The sequence below is a fragment of the Rosa chinensis genome, chromosome 3 (genome assembly GCF_002994745.2).
Source record: "Rosa chinensis cultivar Old Blush chromosome 3, RchiOBHm-V2, whole genome shotgun sequence".
In the NCBI taxonomy this organism is placed as follows: domain Eukaryota; kingdom Viridiplantae; phylum Streptophyta; class Magnoliopsida; order Rosales; family Rosaceae; genus Rosa; species Rosa chinensis.
In genome coordinates, this window is record NC_037090.1 from 33889727 (window position 1) to 33913343 (window position 23617).

The following is a 23617-nucleotide window of genomic DNA, read 5'->3' on the forward strand; positions in this document are numbered from 1 at the left end:
CACTATCTGAGGATCCTAATGTTCACATTAGGGAATTCTTGGATATCTGCAAGCTGCAAACTATTTAGAACATCCAACCAAAAGAACTTAGGTCACTTATATTTCTCTTTTCTTTAAAAGATGATGCAAAACATTAGTTGTACTCGTTACCTACAGGTATCATCACAACTTGGGATGAAATGGTTAAGAAGTTTTTGAAACAATATTTCCCTCCTCAACTGACAAAACGACTAAGGAGGGTGATTCAAAACTTCACTCAAAAGGATGGAGATACACTATATGAGGCATGGGAGGAATTTCAGGAGTTACAGAGGAAGTGTCCCCATCACAACTTTAGTCTGAATGGCCTTGTCTAATTTTTCTATGATGGGTTGGACATAGCCAATAGGGGTAGCGTTGATTCTGCGTGTGGAGGTACTTTCATAAATAAAACCGGTCAAGAAGCATATAATCTGATTAATGATTTGGCCGACAACAATAGAAAATTCTACACAAGGGATAAACATACAAGAGGACATGGAGTGTATGAAGTTGATTCAAGGAATCAAATGGTGGTTGTGGAAAGAAATCTTGACATGTTAATGAATACCTTAGGCAATGGCATTAAGGCAACACCTTAGGTATGCTCTATTTGTTCCTATTCTGATCATACTACTGATAGATGTCCTATGTTTGCTATGTCTGAGGAACAAGTGAATTACATGGGGCCATAAAGGCCCAAACATGACCCTTTCTTGAACACGTAAAATCCGGGATGGAAGGATCACCCAAACTTCCTTTGGGCCGGTAATGACAACGTGGTTGGACCTACTCAAGGCGTCTACAATGGACCACCTGGATTCCAACAAGGGGCTAGGCTGTAAAAAATGATAATAGGTATATTGATAATAATTACAATTCTGTTGTAGAGAATTGGAAATATGTATTGTATTCATCTCACCATGAGGTTTATATAGGGTTACATCATGTATACAAAAGGCAATACATAATAACTATACTAATCAATCGCACATTACAAGTATGTTAATCGCATATATTACGAGTCTGTCAATCACATACATTACAAGTCTGTCAATCGCATACATTACGAGTCTGTCAATCGCATACATTAAGCAATTCCTATTGCATGAATAGTCATTATCATTCACAACACTCCCCCTTAGATATTCCATGTCAATAGTGTTGCCTCTGCCATGCGCTTCTAAGTTGCCTAGTCAAAAACCTTGCCAAGTAATAAAAACCCTATGGGAAAAAACAACCTTGATCGAAGGAGAACAAGAGCACAACGCGCGTGAATGTGGAGTACTCAACATCCTTCAACACTCCCCCTTGTGCCGCTCAAACTCGGTGATGACGCTTTGATCGTTGTCTCACTAAAAACCTTGTCAGGTAACAAAAACCCTGTAGGACAAAAATAACCCTGGTCGAAGGGCAAAAAGAGCACAACACATCCTTCACTCTTCGAGATCGAACATGCAGACATCATACCTCCCCCTGATGTCAAGGTCTCCCCCTGATTTCTACAATTATGGGAGTTCGGATAACTTTCTTAATCCGATGCTCTTCACATGTTTCTCGAAGGTGGATTTAGGTAACGACTTGGTAAACAAGTCCGCTACATTATCCTCTGAAAGGATTTGATTCACTTCAATATTTAGAAGTGTTTGTTGTTGCTGATTGTAAAAGAACTTAGGCGATATATACTTGGTGTTATCGCCCTTGATGAAACCTAACTTCATTTGCTCAATACAAGCTGCATTATCTTCATAAATGCATGTAGGTTCATCTATGGTAGACTTTAAACCACAAGTTCCTCGAATGTGTCTAACTACAAACCTTAGCCATATGCATTCTCACACGGCTTCATGTAGAGCGATAATCTCTGCATGATTTGAGGAAGTAGCAACAAGGGTCTGCTTTATAGACCTCCAAGATATCGCAGTGCTTCCCATGGTAAAGACATAACCTGTTTAGGAGCGACCTTTGTGAGGGTCAGAGAGATACCTGCACCAGTAAAACCCATCAAGACATCATTGTCATTTTGATGGAAGGGAGGAGGAGAACGGAAGGTGGCGTTTTGCCTTGTGGAGTCCGATCCCACACTTCTATTATTTCTTTTCTCTCTGTAGGGATAGAACAAGCCCATATCAATCGTACCTCTCAAGTATCAGAAGATTGTCTTTAGGCCAATCCAATGGTGGCGTGTTGGCACAGAACTGTGTCAAGCTAACAAGTTCACTGCGAATGAGATGTCCGGTCTTGTGCGTTGAGCTAAGTACAATAATGCGCCTATTGCACTTTAGCCTCTAATAAGTCTTCGTCCTCGTCCCTTGGATGAAACGGATCTTGTTCAGGCTCAAGACTACGACCGATCATGGGAGTACTCACAGGCTTTGCTTTATCTTCATTAAAGCGCCTTAATAATTTTTGAGTATATGCTGACTGATGGATCATAATCTCATCACTACGGTGCTCGAGTTCTAGTCCGAGGCAAAACCGTGTTTTCCCAAGATCTTTCATCTCAAATTCGGATTTCAAGTACTTAGTAGTTTCCTTTAACTCATCTAGAGTTCCAATTAGGTTCATGTCATCAACATAAACTGCTACAATTGCAAATCCGGAACTTGTCATCTTTATAAACATGCATGGGCATATTTCATTGTTGACATATCCCTTCCCAATCAAGTAGTCACTTAGACGATTATACCACATCTGTCCGGATTGTTTCAATCCATATAGTGAGCGTCTCAATCTTATTGAAAACGCGCTCCGTGGTTTAGAGCCACTTGACTTGGGTAATTGAAGTCCATCTGGAATCTTCATATATATCTCTGAATCTAGATCCCCATAGAGATATGCTGTAACCACATCCATAAGCTGCATGTCAAGTTTTTCGGAAACTACCAAACTGACAAGGTAGCGGAACGTTATAAGGTCCATTACGGGAGAATATGTCTCCTCGTAGTCGATTCCAGGGCGTTGTGAGAAACCTTGCGCCACAAGGCGGGCTTTGTATCTAACACTACAAAAAAAAATTGCAATGGCCACGGCGCAATGCCGTCGCAAAAGCCTCTTTTGCCGTCGCAAAAGAGTATTGGCGACGGCTCTGCGACGGCAATGCTTCCAACGCCGTTGGTGGCGTCGCCAATGTTATTTGCCACGGCAATTCCCCGTCGCAAGACTATTAGCGACGGCAAACGTTTGCCGTCGCAAGAATTTTGCGACGGAAAAATGCCGTCTCAAATACCAATGGCGACGCCACCAACCGCTACTGAAGTTTTTTGCTATCGCCAAAAGTCATTTGCTACAGCAAAAATGTCGTCGCAAAAATATTTTTTATGAATAAAAAAATTTTGACATGCAAATATGCATGCCAATTTTTTTTTATTATTATTATTTTTTTTATGAATAAAACTATACAAAAGGAATGAAGCTTATATAAAAAGAAATGTTACATTTTAATTTTCCTCATGAATGTTACAAAAGGAATGGAGCTTCTACCAAAATTTACAAGATTAAGCTTTACAAGTCAGTTATTTTCCTCTACTTCAAGATAAACTTTGCAGGATCTTCCTTGATCTACTTCACATACCAATTACTCTAGTGTTGTTGCAAGCCTCCTATAACAGAAAGTTAGAAATCTTCAAGCAGTCTTTTTTTTTTTTTTGAGATGAAAGAAACAAAAAGAAACAAAAAGCTAGAAAATTAATGGGAGATGTACATGACACAGATATTGTTCATACCAGTAAATACAATTAATACTTCACTTGAACTCTTAATTACTTTTTGACATTTTGAGTCAGCAAGTATGTGAAGTAGTTCACCTAGTCTTTCTTCAACATTAAAGCTAGAGTAGTTGATTTGAAGAATGCTAAATCCATAGTTCCATACTTACCTCGAAATATATGTCTGAATTTCCATTCATTATCATGAAGATCCAGGGTACCTTAAAATGAACTCGGAGATCGCTGCAACTGGCTTTTTGCAGGCTGATTCGTCATTACAAAACAATAAAACCATTAGATTTTCATGAACACTCAATAACTAAAACTTATACTAATTTCTTTAAGGCTAAGAAACAAACACGTTAATTAAAACTCATCATAAACCCACATCATATATAAGTGATCACTATAGAAACTAACCCAAAACCAAAACTCATTATAAACCCACATCAACCGAGCTCACAACTATCTTACCCTTCTTCAAATTTAAACACAAAACCCATTCATGGCAATTGTGGGATTCTGTATCTTGGCATATCATATAGTCATTGGATTCATGTTTAGTGTTTATCTAGGATGTGGTTAGTTTAAGAAGTGGGCCGGCCATGGCCAAGTTTACCATTCCGGGAATGCTACTGGAACTATGCTTGCTAGGCCAAAGCCAATGCTTAGAATAAACTGCAATACTTCTGAATTTAATTGAAAACCAGAAGAAAAGAAGAGAAAAGAAATAAGGAATGTTTTATTTCTTTTGACTTCTGCAATACGTTCTACATAGAAACAAATATGTAATGAACCTTGACATCCGGACGAATATGATTCAATTCATATGCATAAGTCTAAGTTACATGCACTGTAAATAGAATTCCAAGTTACATGCATAGGTCTCAAATGACAAATAGGACGTGCTCATAATAGTACATGTGTCTCTAGGTTGATGAAAGAAGAGCTAATAGTATAGTTATCACAACTCCCAATCGTATAAATGCATCAATAGAACATAAGTATTTCATGACAGATATGAATGAACAAACATGTATATTCAAAAAGTAAAAGTGTAAACATCAATTGATCTGTAGAAACGATCATGATAAAGGAGGTATATATTCACCTCTCTTTGATGAGAAACTCCAAATTGGACAGCCCAGAGATTCCAAATTCTACCAAAAAAAAAAATTAAAAAAATCCAACAATAAGTATTGTATTTGTATCATAACAAATGTTATATCATACAACCTAGCTCTGTTATATCATAATCAAGTGTTGCAAGGATACATTCAATCCGAGACTTAAAATTACAACATACCTCATACTTGTAAGGAAATGCTTACTCTATATTTGAGTACATTGGGTCGACGTTCTGATTTCTAAATTGACTTATCATTCTCTTTTATGATTCCATCTCCATCGAAGGAGGCAAAGTAGAAAGCCTGAAAGAAAAAAAATGTAGATTGTTTACCTTGGCAACTATTAGATAAATTGAAGGGTCCGGCTCTTTTTCCTTCACATCATCACCTGCATAAAAAACAACAGAAATTATTGAAGTTAAATATCTGACTCTCTTAAATAACCAGTTCGATCAAATCAGCTCAATCAGGAAGCGTTATTACTGAAACAAAAAGGTTCATGAACAGTGTCACAATCCATTAAGGTGGTGTTTGTTACGTGGGACTATTATCCCCCACCTTATTTCCTATAATAGTCTAGGACTCTTCTAACCTGGGATATGTTATGTTAATACTTGACCCATGTTTGGTACTGCTTAGGACTAAAGAGCAGAATAGTCAAAATAGTCCTATCCCATGTTTGTTTGTGTATTGGACTAAAAGTTGGTAATTTATAGAGACATAAACGATTTTATGAGTTTGTGAGAAGAAAAGAAAGTTGGAATGAGAAAGTTGAAGACAAATCCTAATCTGAAGACAAATTGGAATGAGAAAGCTGAAGACAAATCCAGAAATTGTATCCCTTACGTGACCAGTTACAGTTACTTGGTCAGTGACATGGTCAGTTACGTGACCAGTTACAGTTACTTGGTCAGTGACATGGTCAGTTACTTGACCAGTGACATGGTCAGTTACTTGACCAGTTACATGACCTGTTACAGTTACTTAGTCAGTGACATGGTCAGTTACTTGACCAGTTACATGACCAGTTACAGTTACTTGGTCAGTGACATGGTCAGTGACATAGTCAGTTACATGGTCAGTTACGTGACAAGTTACATGATCAGTTACAGTTACTTGACCCAGAATTGATCAACATCCAAAATCAATGAAAACAAACAACCAAAGAAGAAGATAAAAACACAGACGTTGTTAAAAGAAAGAAAAAACCCAGAATTGATCAACATCCAAAATCAATGAAAACAACCAACCAAAGAAGAAGATAAAAACACAGACATTGTTAAAAGAAAAAAAAAAACCAATCTTGAAATTGATCAATTCTTAGCAAATCAAGCTACTCAGACACCAATTGTTACAACCCATAAACAATTGTTAATAGAAAATCAATCCATAGTCTTTAATTTAACAAATCACAGTAGATACATGAGAAGAAGAAGCTAGACGGGGTTGAAGGGAAGAGGGAATCAGAATCACAGTAGCCCCACACACGTACACCGCAAGTTCAAAGGAAAAAAATCATATAGGACAGAACTTATCTATAGTCATGTTTTCAGTTTGAGGACCTAAGAACCTACACCAAAGATAAATACAAAATAAAAAAATAGTAGAGTTAAGTAACAAATAAATTACATTGCCCTGAGCTTAATATACTGTAAGAGACAGATAGAAGCACCTTGAGTCCAAATTAATTACATTCCATGAGAGAAGCCTTTGTCACAATAGCAATACTTGTGCAATTGTTATCATCGATCACCATGTTCGATAACAATTACAGCAATACTTGTGATATTAGACTTACATATTGATGTGAATAGCATTCTTCTAGACCCATGGTTGTTGTTTTCTCTACAAACCTGCTTAAGTGTTAACAAGAAATCCATATAAGAATTTTAATATTCAGTCTATTTTAACATACTAAAATTCAAGGACTGACAAAGGTGTGAAAGCCTTTCAAACAGATTGTTTCGTAACAAGGTTGCTGCAAATTTGAGAAAATTTCAGAAGACTGGTAGCAAGAAAGAAAAATTCACCAACAACTACTCTTTTCAGTGATTTCATGCAAAACTCTCCAGATTTGAAATAGACATGTAAAGCTACTATTTTGCAAAATTTCAGGTCATTCGCAGTTCAAATGAGTGGTCAAACAAGAATCCAAAGTAACAGAAAATACTGATTTCTGCAGAAATTCTGAAACAGTGCAGTAATTTCAAAATGGCATAAGTATTTCATTTTAACTCCGTTTTTCATGAAACCAATCTCAAAATGATCATTGAAGAGTCTATTTTAAGCTATCAAAAACCGAGAGTAAAACAAGAAGTATAGGGTTTTCGAAAATCATGGAATAGCCCACTGGTTCAGCTTGGGTGCTGTCTTTGAGGCATAACTTCAAACACATGGTGTGCAGTAATTGAACATTCTAAATAAGCAACAAACAAAATTGAAAAGAAAAATACTAGAGGGTAAGACATAATCGGAATACTAGTGGGTTCATGAAAGCCATACCTGAAGCAACAAATCGATATCCCTAGGCAAAGTGGGTTCTTGGCCAGGAAAGTAAGGATATTTACCAGCAGCCTAAAAACCCAAAATCCAATCCCAATTTAACTTACCCAAAAAGAAAAGAAAAAATCTACACTAGAAAAAGAGTAGAAAACTGAGTTGGGTTACCTTATGAGGAAAAGCCCAAACATGGAGATGTGAATTTATTACTTTGGTGCTCTGGGCTCCCCTACAGCCATTGTTGCAGCAGATAGTCTGGACTGGGTTTTTCATGTGAATCTATGAGAGAATAAACCGACCTAATTCTAATTCATGTGCCACCAAACTGAATTCAGAGGAAGATGAAGATAAAAGGTGTTAACCTAAAAGAAGCTACACTTGACGAACGAGAGAGGAGAGAGGTTACCGATTCGCTGCCAAGCTGGGTCGGGCAGGATACGACATGCACAGTGGCCATGGCTTCCTTTGGTCTGTGAGAGAGCCGCCAAGGAGGTAAAGATGGAGGTCGATCTGAGCCATTTGCAAGTATAGATCTGAGATGAGATGACATGAACCCTAAGGCCAGCGAATCATCAACTACATGAATTTCACAACCTGATTTGGGGTTTTTGATTCCGTTCAAATTTGATTCCGCAATGTAAAGGAAAATTGGTGAGATTAGGGTTTGAAGAACTTACCGGAATTGAATCAACGGCAGAGATTTTTAGGCGGCGGGAGAGAGAGGGCTCTGCTCTACGCCCTTCTCGAAGTCGTCGATCGTATCCGGAGAAAGGAGAAGAGGAGAGAGAGAAGGGGTTTAGAGAGTGAGCGTCACACCGATGGGAACCATTTCCTTAATAAAAATGAAAAATAAAAATAACAAAAGGCAACTAATGCACCTGAAGAAAACTAAAAAAAGGTACGGCAACTATAGCGTAGCAAGAATCGGGACAAATTTAACTACGGCATTAAAGATGTCGTCGCAATTGTATAAGTTTTTATGCCACGACGTTAATTTGCCGTCGCAAACCAATTTTAATTTTGCGACGCCTTGTTTCCCGTAGCAAATTTATGACCAATGGCGACGGCATTTTTGCGCCGACGCTAACTGCGGTGGCCATTGCAATTTTTTTTTGTAGTGTAACAACCTCATTTTTCTCATTACTCTTTCTAACAAAGACCCATTTATGGCCAACAAGCTTTATACTTGGGGGTGTTAGCGTTAGAGGCCCAAATACCTGTCTCTTTGTTAGAGAATCCAATTCAACCTGGATCGCATCTTTCCATTTAGGCCAGTCTGCTCTTCGTTGACATTCTTCAATGAAGCGAGTTTCGATATCATCATGTTCTATAATTCCTTGAGCAATAGAATATGCAAACACATCATCAAGGATAATAGAATCTCGGTTCAACGTCTCATGTACACTAGTGTAATTCATGGAGATCTCCCTATTCCCTGGAATTGGTTCTAACATTGGAGCGTCCCCCAATGATGTCTCTTGGACATAACCATAATCCGGAATATCTTCATGAGACGGGTAATTTATGTCGATGATTAATGGATCTTTCTGTGCCAAACTCACTTTCTTTCTCGGGCGAGAATCCATCGAACCTTTAGGCCTCCCACATTTCCTTGCTGGGAGCCCAGCCTGAGCCACATTGCCATCACTATTAGTGGTGGCGGCGCCATGCCCAATACCCCTAGGGGTGGCGCCATGTCCATGATTTTTAGGGACATCAATCCTTGCAGGCACGTTTGCAGCAGGTATATGTGATCTTGTCACTTTGGCAATATCAGAAAAGATCTTGTCACTTTAGCGATATCAGAAAACACATCAGACATAGAGTCTGCTACATTCTGAAGATCGAGAATTCTCCGTACTTCAATTTCGGACTGTGCGGTTCGGGGATCAAGATGAGAAAAAGTGGGGACAGACCACGACAATTCCTGTCGTTCCTGTTGAACATTATTGTTCCTATCTCCCCTTAACGACGGGAAGACTGTCTCATCAAAGTGACAATCTGCAAATCTAGCAGTAAATAGATCACCTGTCAAGGGTTCTAAGTATCGGATAATGGTTGGAGAGTCATATCCAACATAAATGCCTAATCGTCTTTGAGGACCCATTTTGATGTGATGTGGCGGTCCAATTGGCACATAAACTATACACCCAAATATGCGTAAGTGTGAGACATCATGCTCATATCCAGTAACCATCTAGGACGCAGAAAAGGGTTAAGTGGCAGTAGGCCTCAGACGAATGAGCACAGCTGCATGCAATATTGCATAGCCCCTAGCAGAAACAGGGAGATTGGTGCGCATAACCAATGCTCTAGTGACCATTTGAAGTCTTTTAATGGCAGCTTTTGAGAGACCATTTTGGGTGTGAACATGAGGAATAGGGTGTTCAACCGCAATCCCAATGGACATGCAATAGTCATCAAACGTTTTTGATGTAAACTCTCCAGAATTGTCAAGACGAATTGACTTAATGGGATGATCAGGGTGGTGAGCCCTTAATTTAATGATTTGTGCTAGGAGTTTAGCAAATGCAGCATTTCTTGTGGACAATAGCATGACATGTGACCATCGTGTCGATGCATCAACCAACACCATAAAATATCTAAATGGTCCGCAAGTTGGTTGAATAGGTCCATAAATATCACCTTGGATTCTTTGTAAGAATGGAATATTTTCCTTAGTGTCCTTTGCATAGGATGGTCTTGATCCTAATTTTGCTAAAGAGCAGGCTTTGCAAAACGAAAGATGGGCTTTAGAAGCAACCAGGGAAGTATCTGGTTGAGCCACGAAGTCACAATTGACTTTAGAAGTAGAAAAAGGAACCAAGGAGGTATTGGTGGCGTCAATACCACTTTTGGACCGCAGGGGGTAGGAGGCGCCAGCCCTACCTTGGATTGAATTTTGGTTCTGACTTCTTTTCGTTTTGAAAAATGGATGTCCGTGTGAAGTCTGTAATATACGGATCATCATATCACGACCTGGGTGTCCCAAACGGTCATGCTAAAGCCTATATGTGTCAGAATTCCATAAGTCATTTCTCATGACATGGTTGGATTCAATAATTAGAATAGTGGTTGCATACAACCCACTAGAGTGACACATAAGTTTCTCTAATACTCGTTTATGTCCGTAGTCATTAGAGGTGATGCAAAGGAACTCTTGTCCATTCTCACAATGTGTTTCCACATGAAAACCATTGGCTCTTATATCTTTAAAACTCAATAGGGTTCTTCCAGCCCTAGGAGCATATAGAGCTTCGGTGACATTAATACTTGTGCCATTTGGCAACATAAATTGAGCTAGTCCTCGACCATGAATCAATTGTGATGGTCTAGCCATCGTAGTCATAGAAGATCGACTAGGCGTCATCCATAGAAATAGTTGCCTATGTCACAATATAGTATGTGTGGTGCCACTATCAACAAGGCATTCCAACTCTCCAGGAAACATACTGAAAAATAATATAGTTCGGAATTAAAACATGTTCATGACATTGAATAATAATACGATACTTTATTAATAAAGATAGCCAATGATTACATCAAAGGTCCCAAAAAGTCTAATCCAAAATAAAATCAAACTAAGACACATTGTAGTCACTCTATCCTTTTGGTAACTCCAATCAAATATGACCAGGAGAGTAGAGAGAGATGTTGGTGGAGCGAGGCTCTCTTAAGTACCATTAATCTCAATGACTTTCCTAGACATCATATTTCATTGGGTGCACCACATAAGAAAGAGTTTAATACAATTGTCATTTATTGACTAAGGCATATTGCCATTACAAAAATTCTTGGAAAATAAAAGGACTATTCTAATCAAAGTCTGCAGCATCCTTGTGCACTTCATCTTCAGCTTTGAAGTCCTCTATGGTGAGATTGACATCTCCACCATCTTCTTCTTCTTCTTCTTCTTCTGCAAGGTACACTTCTTGCTCCCTCAGGTCCATGTATGCCCTGTATCTTGAAACTAGTTGCTCGCTTGCCTTGTATTGCTTGAACCAATGCTCACTTGATCCACATCGATAACACATGTCATTGTGGTTGCCTCCCTTTAATTGAGGTGCACGTCGTGGGCGTTCCCTAGGAGGGTTGGCGCCATCACCACGACCCATGGTGCCTCCACCATGAGCCATGGCGCCACCACCACGACCAGGGATACCCCGACCACCTCTCCCACGTGTGGCATTGCCACCACGTGTATTCGCACCAAACCTACGGTTTCCTTTCTTGTTAGGGCTGTTATATGGACCCATATGTCCCTCATATCCTTTATTATTAGGGTTCCGCTCCTTGCGCCCTCTTTTGGGTGCATTATAATTCGCCTTATGAACGCTCTTAGTTCCAATGGGCCTTGAATTATAATTCCTCACGAGTATGTTATCATGTTGCTCAGCTACAGATATGAGATTGATAAGTTGATGAAACCTTGTGATCCATCCAGCATTGACTTCAGTGCAGTATTGCTTTGATACCACAATGGATGAAATGGGGAAGGTGGAGAGAGATTTCTCAATTAGCTCTTGCTCTGTGACAGGTTGTCCACAAAACCTCAACATGGACTGTAGGCGAAGAGCTTCTGAATTATATTCAGCAACAGACTTGAAATCAGCAAAGCGCAGATTGTTCCATTGAACCTTCAAGTCAGGGAGGAGGGAATCTTGGACATTGCCAAAGCGCTCTTCTAGTGCTACCCATAGCTCCCTTGCATCCTTGATCGACATATACTCCAATCTTAGTGCCTTGTCCATATGGCGTCGCATCAAGATAACTGCTTGAGCATGCTTTGTAGGTGTTCACACGAACACACGATCCGGGTTAGGTGCCTGGATTATGGGTAATATTCCCTTTGAAGTGAGGTGATTCTCAAAATCGGTTACCCAACTATGGTAATCCGAACCTGTTGAATCAAGCATGGGAAAGTCGAGTCTAGGTTCATTCGACATCCTGAAAATAAGAAGAGAAGATATATTAGTTTCGGAGCTAAACTTCCACAAAAACTAAAATAATAAGATTTCCGAGCTATGCTACCAAGAAAACAATTTCCAATAATCTTTTTTGGATTAGACCAAAAAATAATGTTTTAATATGGTCACAATTTGATGCTTACGGACGCTCTTAGTCTGAGCATTATGAACACTCTTAGTTCATACGAACACTCTTAGTTCGTTAAGCGTGAATCCCCACAATTTCACTTTATTAAATAATCGAACCCATGTTCATATATTGAAAATCCTGCAGAAAATAAAGGAATTTAAAAGACAAGAAAGCAGGAACTTTAATCTTTAAAACTTATTTGTTGAAATTCGGAGCAGATTCACTTCTAAACAGCTCCCAATTCGAATGGTGTACAGATCTCAAAACAACTCGAATAGGGCTGAAATTTGGAGATCAGATAGAAGAGGCATAGACGAACAACTTTTATGAAGGAAGGATTTTGATCTGAGGTCCCGATCAAGACTTTTCGGCTCGTTCAAACAGGCGGATCTGCATAGGAACGAGCGTGCTGCTGTGCTGCAGGGGCAGCAGGCGTGCGACGATGCTGCAGGGGTAGTAGGAGGCACACGGGTGCTCAAGGGCTGCAGGAGCAGCACACGGTATGGCTAGCGAGGGCTAGGAGCTTACGGCAGTTTTTGGTGAAAGAAATTTCAGGTGTTAGGATTTTTTTTCCTGGCTAGGGCTTGGGTTAGAGTATCGTGTTGATAACGTGTTGTAGAGAATTGGAAAAATGTATTGTATTCATCTCACCATGAGGGTTATATATGGTTACATCATTTATACAAAAGGCAATACATAATAGCTATACTAATTAATCGCACATTACAAGTATGTCAATCGCATACATTACGAGTATGTCAATCGCATACATTAAGCAATACCTATTGCATGAATATGCATTATCATTCACAACACAGGCTGATTTTTCCTCCCATGTCTTCATAAATAGAAGCATTAGTGCTTTAAATTTGCTTGACAGCGGTGATAGATTCCATTCTCTTGGGAAAGAAACTTTATGCCATTGAGTGACATATTTTTGTTGAGAATTATTTTTTGGACTAGTGAGGACAGTATATTTTTGCTAGGAGTGTTTAAGAACCTGTTATTAGGAGTCACATTCAAACTCATCATCTTGTAATAGATTCGATAATCTATTGGAAGCTCCATCATTCCTTTCTTCATAGAGATACCATATGTCTTGATTCTCAATCTTAGACAGTGGGCTACATCTCTAAGATGAGTAGTGAAATTAGGGAAGACATTAAAATATGTAACTTGATTGCATAATGAAGCTTCCACAGTTCCTAATAGTTTTTTTTTTTTAAATCTATTATTCTATCGTCTAATAAGACACATAGAACATAGCAATCTATCCCATCTCTTGCCAAGAGTTTAATTCCAACTTGAACTGCACCAATATGCATATAGCAATATTTTTTTCTGAAAGGCTTCACTCACTTCTTTAGAAGTGATTAGTTTGATGTCTATCTCACCACCTGTGGCTGGGACAGTTAACTCTAAGATTTTGAACCTGTGAGAGTCTATATTGAAAGATCCTCTTTTGTAGATCTCACTAAATTTAAATCTAGGAGCGGATGCTTCTGCACACTAGATTCGATTTCATTGTACCCAAATTCTTGAGTATTAATTAACTGTACGGAACTGAATTGTACTTCTTTTGCTAAGAATCCTGCTCAGCATCTTTATATATCTTCTAAACTTCTTCCAAGTCAGGAGTTTACGTTCACTAAACTTGAGCTCTTTTTCTTCTTTTGAAGGAGGGGTAACAATTTTATTAGCAACATTTTGTGCTAATTTTTCTTCATCAATTTTTTCCCGACTCTTCCCTTCTTTTATTTTTTCTATAGCCTTCTTTAGACTTAATATTCTGCTACTTAACTCTCGAAATTGGATTTCGAAGTCTTTACCTATCTCTTGGAGATAAGCTATATTATAGTTTTGCTAATGTATTATTGTTTCTACATTTTCAGCAAGTTTTTTGGTGGGGTGACAAAAGCCTAATGCTTTGTCATCTACATGTCTTACTTTCATATCTACTCTCTGATTCATCCTATTTTGGATATGAGAGTTTCTAAAAGCTTTCTCAAGTTTTATTGAGTATTTCTTAATTCAGCTGCTTGCTGATGGATGTGGTTAGCAAGATTTTCAGTTCTTACTAATTTCTTTTCAATATCAGAAAGATATTGTTTTTCTTTGAGGTAATCTAGCTTGACTTCAAGCTAGGGCGACCGAGGTTCAAATTGGTTATAGGTATAACTAACTTCAAAACCAAAGCTTTCGGTTTCCAAACTGTGCTACCAATTTCCAACCAAAATTTTTGGTTTTTAATTATATCTACCAATTTCAGTTTTTGATATTACCAACTTTACAACAACTAATTCTTTGTAATATAAATTAGAATGAAAAATATTAGGTTTTTCAGTTTTATAATTGTAATTTTGTATTCATCTACTTATTATAGTTTTCTTTTGTATATATGGCATCAAGTTTTAGCCATTTCAATAAAATTAGGTTGTTTAACCATCTTTGACCAGGTTACCTACAATACATGTACTATTAATGTAGTATATGTAGTAATGTTTCTACTATTATGAAAATCTGTATGTTTATTTCTTAATATACATGTATGTGTATCAAAAACTAGAGCATATAAAGCTAATATTTAAATAATTGGTAGATTCGGTATTTACAAAAAACAAACCAACTTTTTTGGTAACTTTTGATTTTAGTTTTATCAGTCTTGGTTACTAAAGGGTCGGTTTTCCAAACCTAAAACATCGGTTGGTATTCGATCGGTTTGGTAATTGCCAAACCAAGTGGCAGCCCTACTTCAAGCTCTGCTTCTCTGAAATTTATTTCTTCGATTTGATTAATCCTTATATTAAATCTCTTGAATTGCTCTATAACCTTTTCAGAGTTCCTATCCCTAGATAGATGATCTAGGTATTAGATTAAGCTTGGTCTTGAAGAATCAAGTTCTTCTAATCCAATTTTTCTTTGGAGATGAATATGTTCGTCGTATAGAGTGTTTAAAACTCTTCACACGTATTCAATAGAGTAATTATTTTCTTGGATGTGCCTTGTATGAAAACACACTTGCCACTTTTCACTTCTTTTTTCAATACAAAATGCTTGATAATTCTTAAGTTTGGATTCACTTTCGCTTGTTAAGAGAATCCAACTCTGAGGCATAAGTTTTTCTTACTTGTTTTTTAGCAAAACAAGCTCTGATACCAACAAGGGAGGATCTAACCATTGCTCAGATAATCAAGAGGTTTTTGCTCTTCCTTAAAAGTTTCTTTAATAATTTTAATATCTTCCTCAACTTTGTAGATTTTTTTCTAGATTCAGAAGATAATATCCTAATAATTGAGAATATTTCCATCAATTTGCTTTGATCTAAAATCTTTTAGAGTTTTCAACTTTTTTTGTTCTTCTATCAATTCTTTACTAGTTTCTTTGCAAATAGTAAGCAGTTCTACTCTACTATGGATTGGAATTATGAATAATGAAAATTAATTGTTCACTTCGAATATAGATGATGAATTCTTACACCAATAAGTGCTTAAAATCATAAATTCAAGATTTGGACCCACCACACTCCATCTGAGTTAGAAATTTTTTTTCATATATATATATATATATATATATATATACATATCCTATCTAGAGCGGAGCTCCGCTTTGAAAATTAACGTGCGAAGTTCGATTTTTTGGTCACTTTTCAGTCGCATATCCACATCTCGACCGTTCAGTTTTTAGGTACTAGTGTATAGATCGTCTCTGCAAATTTTCAGCCAAAATGATGATCGTTAAGGCATTGATAACTGCCTTAAAGCTAGTACGGTTTAGGTTGACAGATTCAGTCCGTCCATTGGTTTAAGCGAGTTAGATACCTTAATGATCATCAATTTGGCTGAAAATTTGCAGAGATGATCTATACACTAGTACCTAAAAACTGAACGGTCGAGATGTGGATATGCGATCGAAAAGTGACCAAAAACTCAAACTTCACACCTTAATTTCAAAGCGGAGCTCCGCTCTAGATAGGATCTGTATATATATATATACTGGAGAAGTTTTTTATACATAGTCATAATTACTTAATGCACACGCCTATATTTTTTTTGTCATCAACTTCCATCTTTACCACTCCTCATTAATTAATAAATAAAAATAAAAACAAAGATCGCGAAGAATCCACCAAAATAACACAAGAATTAAATGCTTTATATATCTAAATATTAATTAAATATTAATTTTCTTCTCGTCTTCAATCATGATATAATCAACCTCTCTTCAAGATCATACATGAATGTTAATGCCAGATGAAATAATTGTAATCCATATGAAGAATTAGCAAGCAACCAAATTGGCTTAAACATATTGAAAGAGGTTATAAAACCATCAAATATATCTATGATACATGAATACATCATCATCAATCACTTCGTTTGCAAAACAACCACCATGGCTCATTGTTTACCGATTTTACTATTGACCATGACTAAATGGATCATGAAGATATGGACATATATTGAATTTTTAAAAATCTTAGAGACATGATGTTTTTCAACTTGAAGAACAACAAAGGTAAGAAAATTAAGTTATTCAATCTTCTAGCAATATACAAACCTTATTGATGTGAGAAAGAATAAATATAATTAATAATTACCATATTGATATGTGCCAGAATTAATTACAATTAATTCCACAATAAATAAATAAATTATAGTAAAAGAATGTATTAAATAAAAATTTGTGATACATAGCCGACTTAATTTTTTAAAAAGTTTTTTTCATTTATTTATTTAATGAGCAGGGGCATTGATGGAAGTTTAATGAAAAAATGAGACAAAAAAATATAAGGGATGTGTATTAAGTAATTGAGTGGGTGTATTTAAAATTTCTCTATATACTGTTCACAATAAAAATAAATGTGAATCAGTAAAAGTTAAAATGGTAAATAATGGTAAAAAGGGCAATAGTGGAAATATTGAAATAAGATGGAGTTTTTTTTTTATCATTTCCTCACCTAAAGTGTTTTTTTTTCTTTTAGAGAATTTGTGAAAATCAATAGCTGAATAGCGGCTCTCCTAGAGAAATCCTAATGCCGGAGCTTCCGTCTCCGAAATTGTTCTCGTCCGGTGGTGCTTGGACTTTGGGGTTGGTCTCTGGCCTCTCCGCCGTCATGGGTTTGCTGCCGGACGGGTAAATTGATGCTACTGCTCATGGGGCTCCGTCAACAGGGGTTTTCGTGGGGCTTTATCAGATGGTTTTCAGCTAGGCTAGTGCGAGGAGTTGGTTGTTCTGTACTGGACAGGTGATCGATCACCAAGGACGGTTCTTGGCCGACAGCAACATGGATCTGGATCAATTGGCGGTGTGGGTTGTGAGGATCAGGATCGGGGTTGGCTTTTTCGTTAGGGCTTTGGTGTGGCGGCGTGGCTCTTGGCGATTTGGGTCGCGGACGCTGAGAGGCCATGGCGGCGTGGATTGTGGCGACGCGGGTCGTGGCACCGTTGGTCTGACGGAGTTTCGCCGGAATGGTACGTACGACGGGTGATGACAACGAAGATGGTGGACTGGCCCAAACCAGCTTGATGGGCCTTGCGTGGATTTTTTGTGGTGGCTCCCTTTTGGGCTTCTAGTTTTGGGTTAGGGTTTATTTCCCTTAATCCATTAAATTATGTTTTAGTGTAGTCTTTTACAATAATTTTCTTTTAGGAAGCTAATGCACATTTTGTGCACTCTATGTTTCGATCTAGCGCCTCTGGAGTAGTATCAAAGGAGGATCTCAACTATGTCTACGTACATGAATGTCTAATGAGTGGGTATATTTCTATGTATCATTGTAGGTACTACCACTATCTTCTTGTCTATTTGTACATGGTAGCGAAAGGGTATGTAACGACATATTCTGACTTTAGATGAATATATTGGCACCCGCCCTTTGGGTTTGGGTTTGATTAAAAAAAAAAAGAAAAGTGTTTTTCTTTTTCTTTTTAATATATATATATATATATATATATATTGTCCACAGTAAAAATAAAACGGTAAAAGTTAAAAGAGTAAATAATGATAAAAAGAGCAGTAGTGGAAATATTGAAATAAGATGGAGTTTTTATCATTCCCTCACCTAAAGTGGAGTTTTTATTTTTATTTTTATTTTTTATCATTTCCCTTAAAAAGAATTGATGCTAGAGTTTTGGAGTGTTATACTATACATGATATTCCAATCGTTCGGGAGAGGTCATAGACTCATAGCGAGTCACACCCATATTATGTGATCTGCAAGTTTTGATGAATAAAGAATCTTATTCTACTACTCGTCGGCTATGGCGCTAGGGCCAACCAAGCATGAACCGTATCTACTATACATTGATAATAACAAAGCGTACGTCCAGTGGGGAATCCCACCAGTCAAGGTTTGGAAGGAGGCTAGGGCTCAAAGATGGATTAATTTAGCAATTATTGAGTCTTAGTCGTCATCATTCATATCCATCTATAATTGGTTTGTGACTAATTGAGCAGTCGGACCACCAAACCCACTGTACCGTAAATTTAAAACAGATGCTTGGTATGTGTCTGCATTCTGCAGCGCTGGACCTAATCTCATATTTTAGGAAAGAACTTGGGTGGAGATTTGGATATACTTCGATCGAGTTAGCTAGCCAGGCTCAAAACGCTACCTAATCTTCTACACACAAACTAATTAAGGGAGCAAATAATTGGACGTATACCTAACTATACCAGACCAATATTTCAGACCAGATCACCTGGATAAGAATTTAGAACGTAAATTATAAACTTTATAGCATGCAGTAGAATCCAACCAAGTGTAGCAGATTCCTAATGAATATTTATAGGAGTCCTTCCCGTGATGCTAATGATTACTTATATAAAGCTATGAACTATGAAGCAATAATGCAAGGTCTTTTTGGGTCAACCTACGTACGTAAAGGAATTTACTACTTGCAAGCTGCAATTAATAAACACATCAATTTACATTAAAAGACTAATTAGGGAATTATGGACTAGGGAAGGTGAACGAGATCGTTCTATAATATATTCTACTTGCATCCATCACTGGCCTAATTGCGTCTTTGAGAGAAACTCGTCTTTACTACTAAAAACCATGTCTTATCCCTTGTTTCTTGTGCATTAACACTTGCTCAAAATCTCAAATGGTATGCGGTCATAGGTCCATGATTTGCTTCCAAAGTTCAGCTACTAAAGATAATAACAGTACTAAAGCGAAAAACAAGATGCAAATGATCAATGATGACTCCTCTAAAGCGACTCTTTAGTGCTCAATATTTCTAGTAGATTGACTTACCAAAAAACAAAATATTTCTAGAAGATTGATAAGTTCAAAATTTGTAAAGCAAAATCTTAATGCTTAAATAATCCAAGGATCCAGACCCCTTCCACTCACCTATATTAAAATTGAATTTAAGATTTTTTTCAGAACTTAAGTTAACTTGCTGTTAGACTATTTATAGGGTTTGTGTTGAAGTTGTTTGATAAAATCATTATGATTAATTTTATATTAACAAATATTCTTTTTTTTTTTTTTTTTGAGATGAATATATTAACAAATATTCAGACCCTTAAATTATTTTTTTGAAATGACCCTTAAATTATTTAAGACATTAAAATTTTACAGCACTTTAGAAGACTCGAATTCCAAATTAACATTCTTGAGTTGACATTCAGATTCTTTTACAATTTGGAAATGAATAATTGAATTTCTTACCAAAAAAAAAAAAACAAATGTTGGGATTTTGAACGAGTTAAGTAGAGTTGACTGCAGACCGTTGGACGCGTCCAATTCCCTTTGACTAGGCGCGCAACCTTCACCCACACACCAACACTTCATCGCGTGCGCGTTTTACAATTTACATGCTTGATTTCAAGAAAGTTCGCGTCTTACCCTACCGAGGGGTATTTACGTCCTTTCCTACTAATCATCCCCCATTGCTACCGTCAGCAAAGCATCCCCAGTGTGAACGCCGACACTCCCAGCTTCAGAAAACGTAGCCACACATTTCCCAGACTGCCCTTGCTTTTGTCCACAATCCCAGATCAATCCCCATTCCCGCCTTACGAAAAGTCAACTCGGCGAGTTGGACAATTCACACACCTTCCCCGAAGGTGGAAGAAGAAGAAGAAGGGCGTTTGCGTAATTTCCAGGAAGCGTCGAGCGCCCCTCCGAATGGTCCAAAGGGTCACGCGTCCGCAAAGCCAGAGTGCCAAATCACCCCATGATCGTGTGCACTCAACAGAAAGCTCCAGAGAGCCGACACGTGTTACTTGGACCTATAACAGCCACCGGTAACCGGTCTCCTTGTTTCATATAAATACCAGCTCAAGCCAAACTCCTTAAAAAACTTTCAGCTGATTGGATCGAAAGAAAAACCCAACAGGAAATTCTCTAGAAACCGCGGGAATATACGAATAATCTGTTTATCTTCGCTGTCGTCGTCGGGAAAAATCTCTAATAATTTTGTTGTGGGATTTGTGTTTTGTGGTATGCTTGTGAGTGAAAATGGTGGCCGAAGCTAAGATCATGTGTCCGCAGAACGTTGAAGTGTTTGCTAAAGGGATGAACGTTCGTGAGGTTGAAGATGTAGTTGCATCGATTTCGCCAAAGAGTTTTGACCCAAGTCGCCCTCTGGAATTTGTCTCCCCTGCTGCTGCTTTGATATCGAACTCCCAACCTGTGAGTTGTCTGATCTTGAAGTTCTCTTCTTTTTGGATTATTTGGTCTTCTAGGTGTTAGTTACCATCTGGGTTTGAATCTTTTGTTGTTGTTGTTGTGAATAGGGGATGATGGCTTTGTTTCAGTTTTTGCTTGTGGAATTGATGTTGTTTCTGATTGTTTAAAAATAGGGCCTGGTGCTTACTCAGTAGCTTGATTTGTTTGAGATTTGTAACTGGATATAAGAAAATTAGAGTCTTGGTCAATTACAAAAATAGAAATATTTATGGCAATCACTCTTACCCTGCAAAGATAGTTCTTACCAGGTAAGGTTATTTTCGTTCTTTGTCAGGTACCTTTCAAAAGGGTTTGGTGTAAATGAGAGTGATGCTGATTTTAAGTCTTTATGAATTATGATGTCAGCCCTGATAGTTTTTAGTTTGAACTCCTTTCAGATTCTCTGTTGGATCATATTTTTAATTTTTTTTAATTAGGCCCCAAAATTTGAAAGAGAACTATGTTCATGATTATGTTGGTGACTTTATATGAGTGTTGAGTACTTGAAATCTGGACATTTAGTTCATCTTTCAATCTTATAATTAGTACCAAATATAATTGTGAAACATAGAACTTCCCTCATTGTCATAAGACTTAACCATACACATTGAACTTTAAAGTTTCAACTGCTGCTTATTAGAAATAATACTTTAGGGAAGAATTGTACTAGTTTAAAAGTGTCTAACATGTATTGATTGTTTTCTTTTACTTCTTTTTAGGATGTTAAACCAGCGGATAAAGTTTCAGACTTGGCTCCTGAACCAGCCGACCTGAGATTCTTTCCCAGGCTCCGTTCTGGTAGCTTCGCTGACATTGGACCGCGTAGATACATGGAAGATGAACATATACTGATAGACGATCTATCTTCACACCTGGGATCGCTTTTTAGTTTTCCCACCCCAAGTGCTTTTTATGGGGTAATGATATCTCTTTGGGTTTGCGAATATAATAAATTTAAATTTGGTTGTCTAGTTTTGAAGCTTACAGAGATTGGAAATGTCATATAGGTATTTGACGGACATGGAGGACCTGAAGCAGCAGCTTATGTTCGAAAAAATGTGATGAGACTCTTGTTTGATGATGTCAATTTTCCCCGAGCTAGTGAAGTTAATAAAATTTTCTCAGAGGAGCTCGAGAATACTCTCCGTAAAGCATTTCATCAGGTAGACCTTGCTTTGGCAGATGACTGTAGTGTAAGCAGTTCTTCTGGGACGACAGCATTAACTGCCATGATCTTTGGAAGGTATATATATGCTTAGAATTTCCATTCTTATTGCAACAAAAGAATAACACTCTTTCGTTGACCTAGTCTGTATTTTGAATAATCAATATTGATTATTGCAATCATCTGCTGTCATTCTACCGTCAGTGTTTTTTAATTAGTTTCTTGTGCATGATTCGGTCGATATTTCATAGTGATTCAACTTGGGCTGTGTGGGATTTGTTCTTGTATATATGTCCACTCCACTTTTAATTCTCTTCCGCTTATGATTAAACTTGCTTTCTTATTTTCAGGCTTTTGATGGTAGCCAATACTGGTGATTGTCGAGCTGTTCTCTGCAGGAAGGGAGAGGCAATTGATATGTCCCAAGACCATAGGCCAATATATCCCTCCGAACGGAAGAGGGTTGAAGAATTGGGGGGATATGTTGATGATGGGTATCTGAATGGTGTCTTATCAGTTTCCCGAGCCTTAGGTGACTGGGACATGAAGTTTCCTCGTGGTTCTGCTTCACCCCTTATCGCCGAACCAGAGTTCTGTAGGATGGATTTAACAGAGGAAGATGAGTTTCTCATTATAGGGTGTGATGGGATCTGGGATGTGATGTCAAGTCAGCATGCGGTTAGCCTTGTGCGCCGTGGCCTGCGGCGGCATGATGACCCAGAGCAGTGTGCCAAGGATCTTGTCATGGAGGCTCTTCGCCTCAACACGTTTGATAATCTTACTGTAATTGTTGTATGCTTCTCTTCTCTTGATCAGCGGGAACCATTATCACCGCCTCGGGAACGGAGATTTAGGTGTTGCAGCCTCTCTGCTGAGGCTCTCTGTAGCCTGAGGAGCTTGTTGGATACAAGTGGTTGATTGCACATACAACTTCTCCAGTAAACGTCTTCTTGGCAAGAGACTGTTCATACATTGTTTTGGCTGCTTCAGTTATGAGATGGCAGCTAGCAGTTTTGTCAGTGTTTCACTTTCTCGTCTCCGCCTCGCATTGAGCTTGGCTCAGGATTGATGTACATATATAAGAAAGGGGAGGCGGATGGTGGTTGTGTTGTAAAAGCTGTATGTTGAGGCATTCTTTTCGTTGGAAGTCCAGAGAGACTGTCCGTCTGTTGTAGATCCACTCATTTGTATACATGTAATCAGATAATTCTGAGTATCTTCATTTTTTCAGCTTGTCTCTTCATTACAAGTAGGCCTACTTTTCAGGACTTCAAACCATTAACACATATTCAGCATTATGAGCTTCCTGTCGACCTTACTA

General features: G+C 37.9%; 2 protein-coding genes, 1 long non-coding RNA gene and 1 other non-coding gene across 7 annotated transcripts; 1 reads left to right on the forward strand and 3 right to left on the reverse strand.

Moving 5' to 3' along the window:
• Positions 1-227: 227 nt before the first annotated feature.
• LOC112195590 lies at positions 228-334 on the reverse strand. Its single transcript, XR_002934643.1, has one exon. It is a non-coding gene; the product is annotated as a small nucleolar RNA R71 (small nucleolar RNA).
• A 3081-nt stretch (positions 335-3415) lies between these two features.
• LOC112192732 lies at positions 3416-3971 on the reverse strand. The gene is made up of 2 exons (XR_002933585.2): positions 3896-3971; positions 3416-3620 (listed from the first exon to the last, which is right to left on the reverse strand). It is a non-coding gene; the product is annotated as an uncharacterized LOC112192732 (long non-coding RNA).
• Positions 3972-4843: 872 nt separating this feature from the next.
• Positions 4844-7628, reverse strand: LOC121052053. Of its 4 annotated transcripts, none has more exons than XM_040515918.1 (4): positions 7520-7628; positions 7355-7426; positions 6651-6705; positions 4844-5240 (listed from the first exon to the last, which is right to left on the reverse strand). In XM_040515918.1, the coding sequence occupies exons 1-4, from the start codon at positions 7622-7624 to the stop codon at positions 5116-5118; spliced, it is 357 nt and encodes a 118-aa protein (XP_040371852.1). In that variant the 5' UTR covers positions 7625-7628; the 3' UTR covers positions 4844-5115. The 4 variants fall into 4 exon arrangements, with proteins under 4 accessions (XP_040371852.1, XP_040371851.1, XP_040371854.1 ...); XM_040515917.1 differs by having other exon boundaries at positions 6651-6708; XM_040515920.1 differs by lacking the exon at positions 4844-5240 and adding an exon at positions 6203-6422.
• Positions 7629-20753: 13125 nt separating this feature from the next.
• Positions 20754-23542, forward strand: LOC112192017 (probable protein phosphatase 2C 49). Its single transcript, XM_024331522.2, has 4 exons — positions 20754-21095; positions 21851-22048; positions 22139-22374; positions 22647-23542. Exons 1-4 carry the CDS (start codon positions 20922-20924, stop codon positions 23212-23214), a joined length of 1176 nt encoding a protein of 391 aa, XP_024187290.1. The 5' UTR covers positions 20754-20921; the 3' UTR covers positions 23215-23542.
• The last annotated feature ends 75 nt before the right edge of the window (positions 23543-23617 follow it).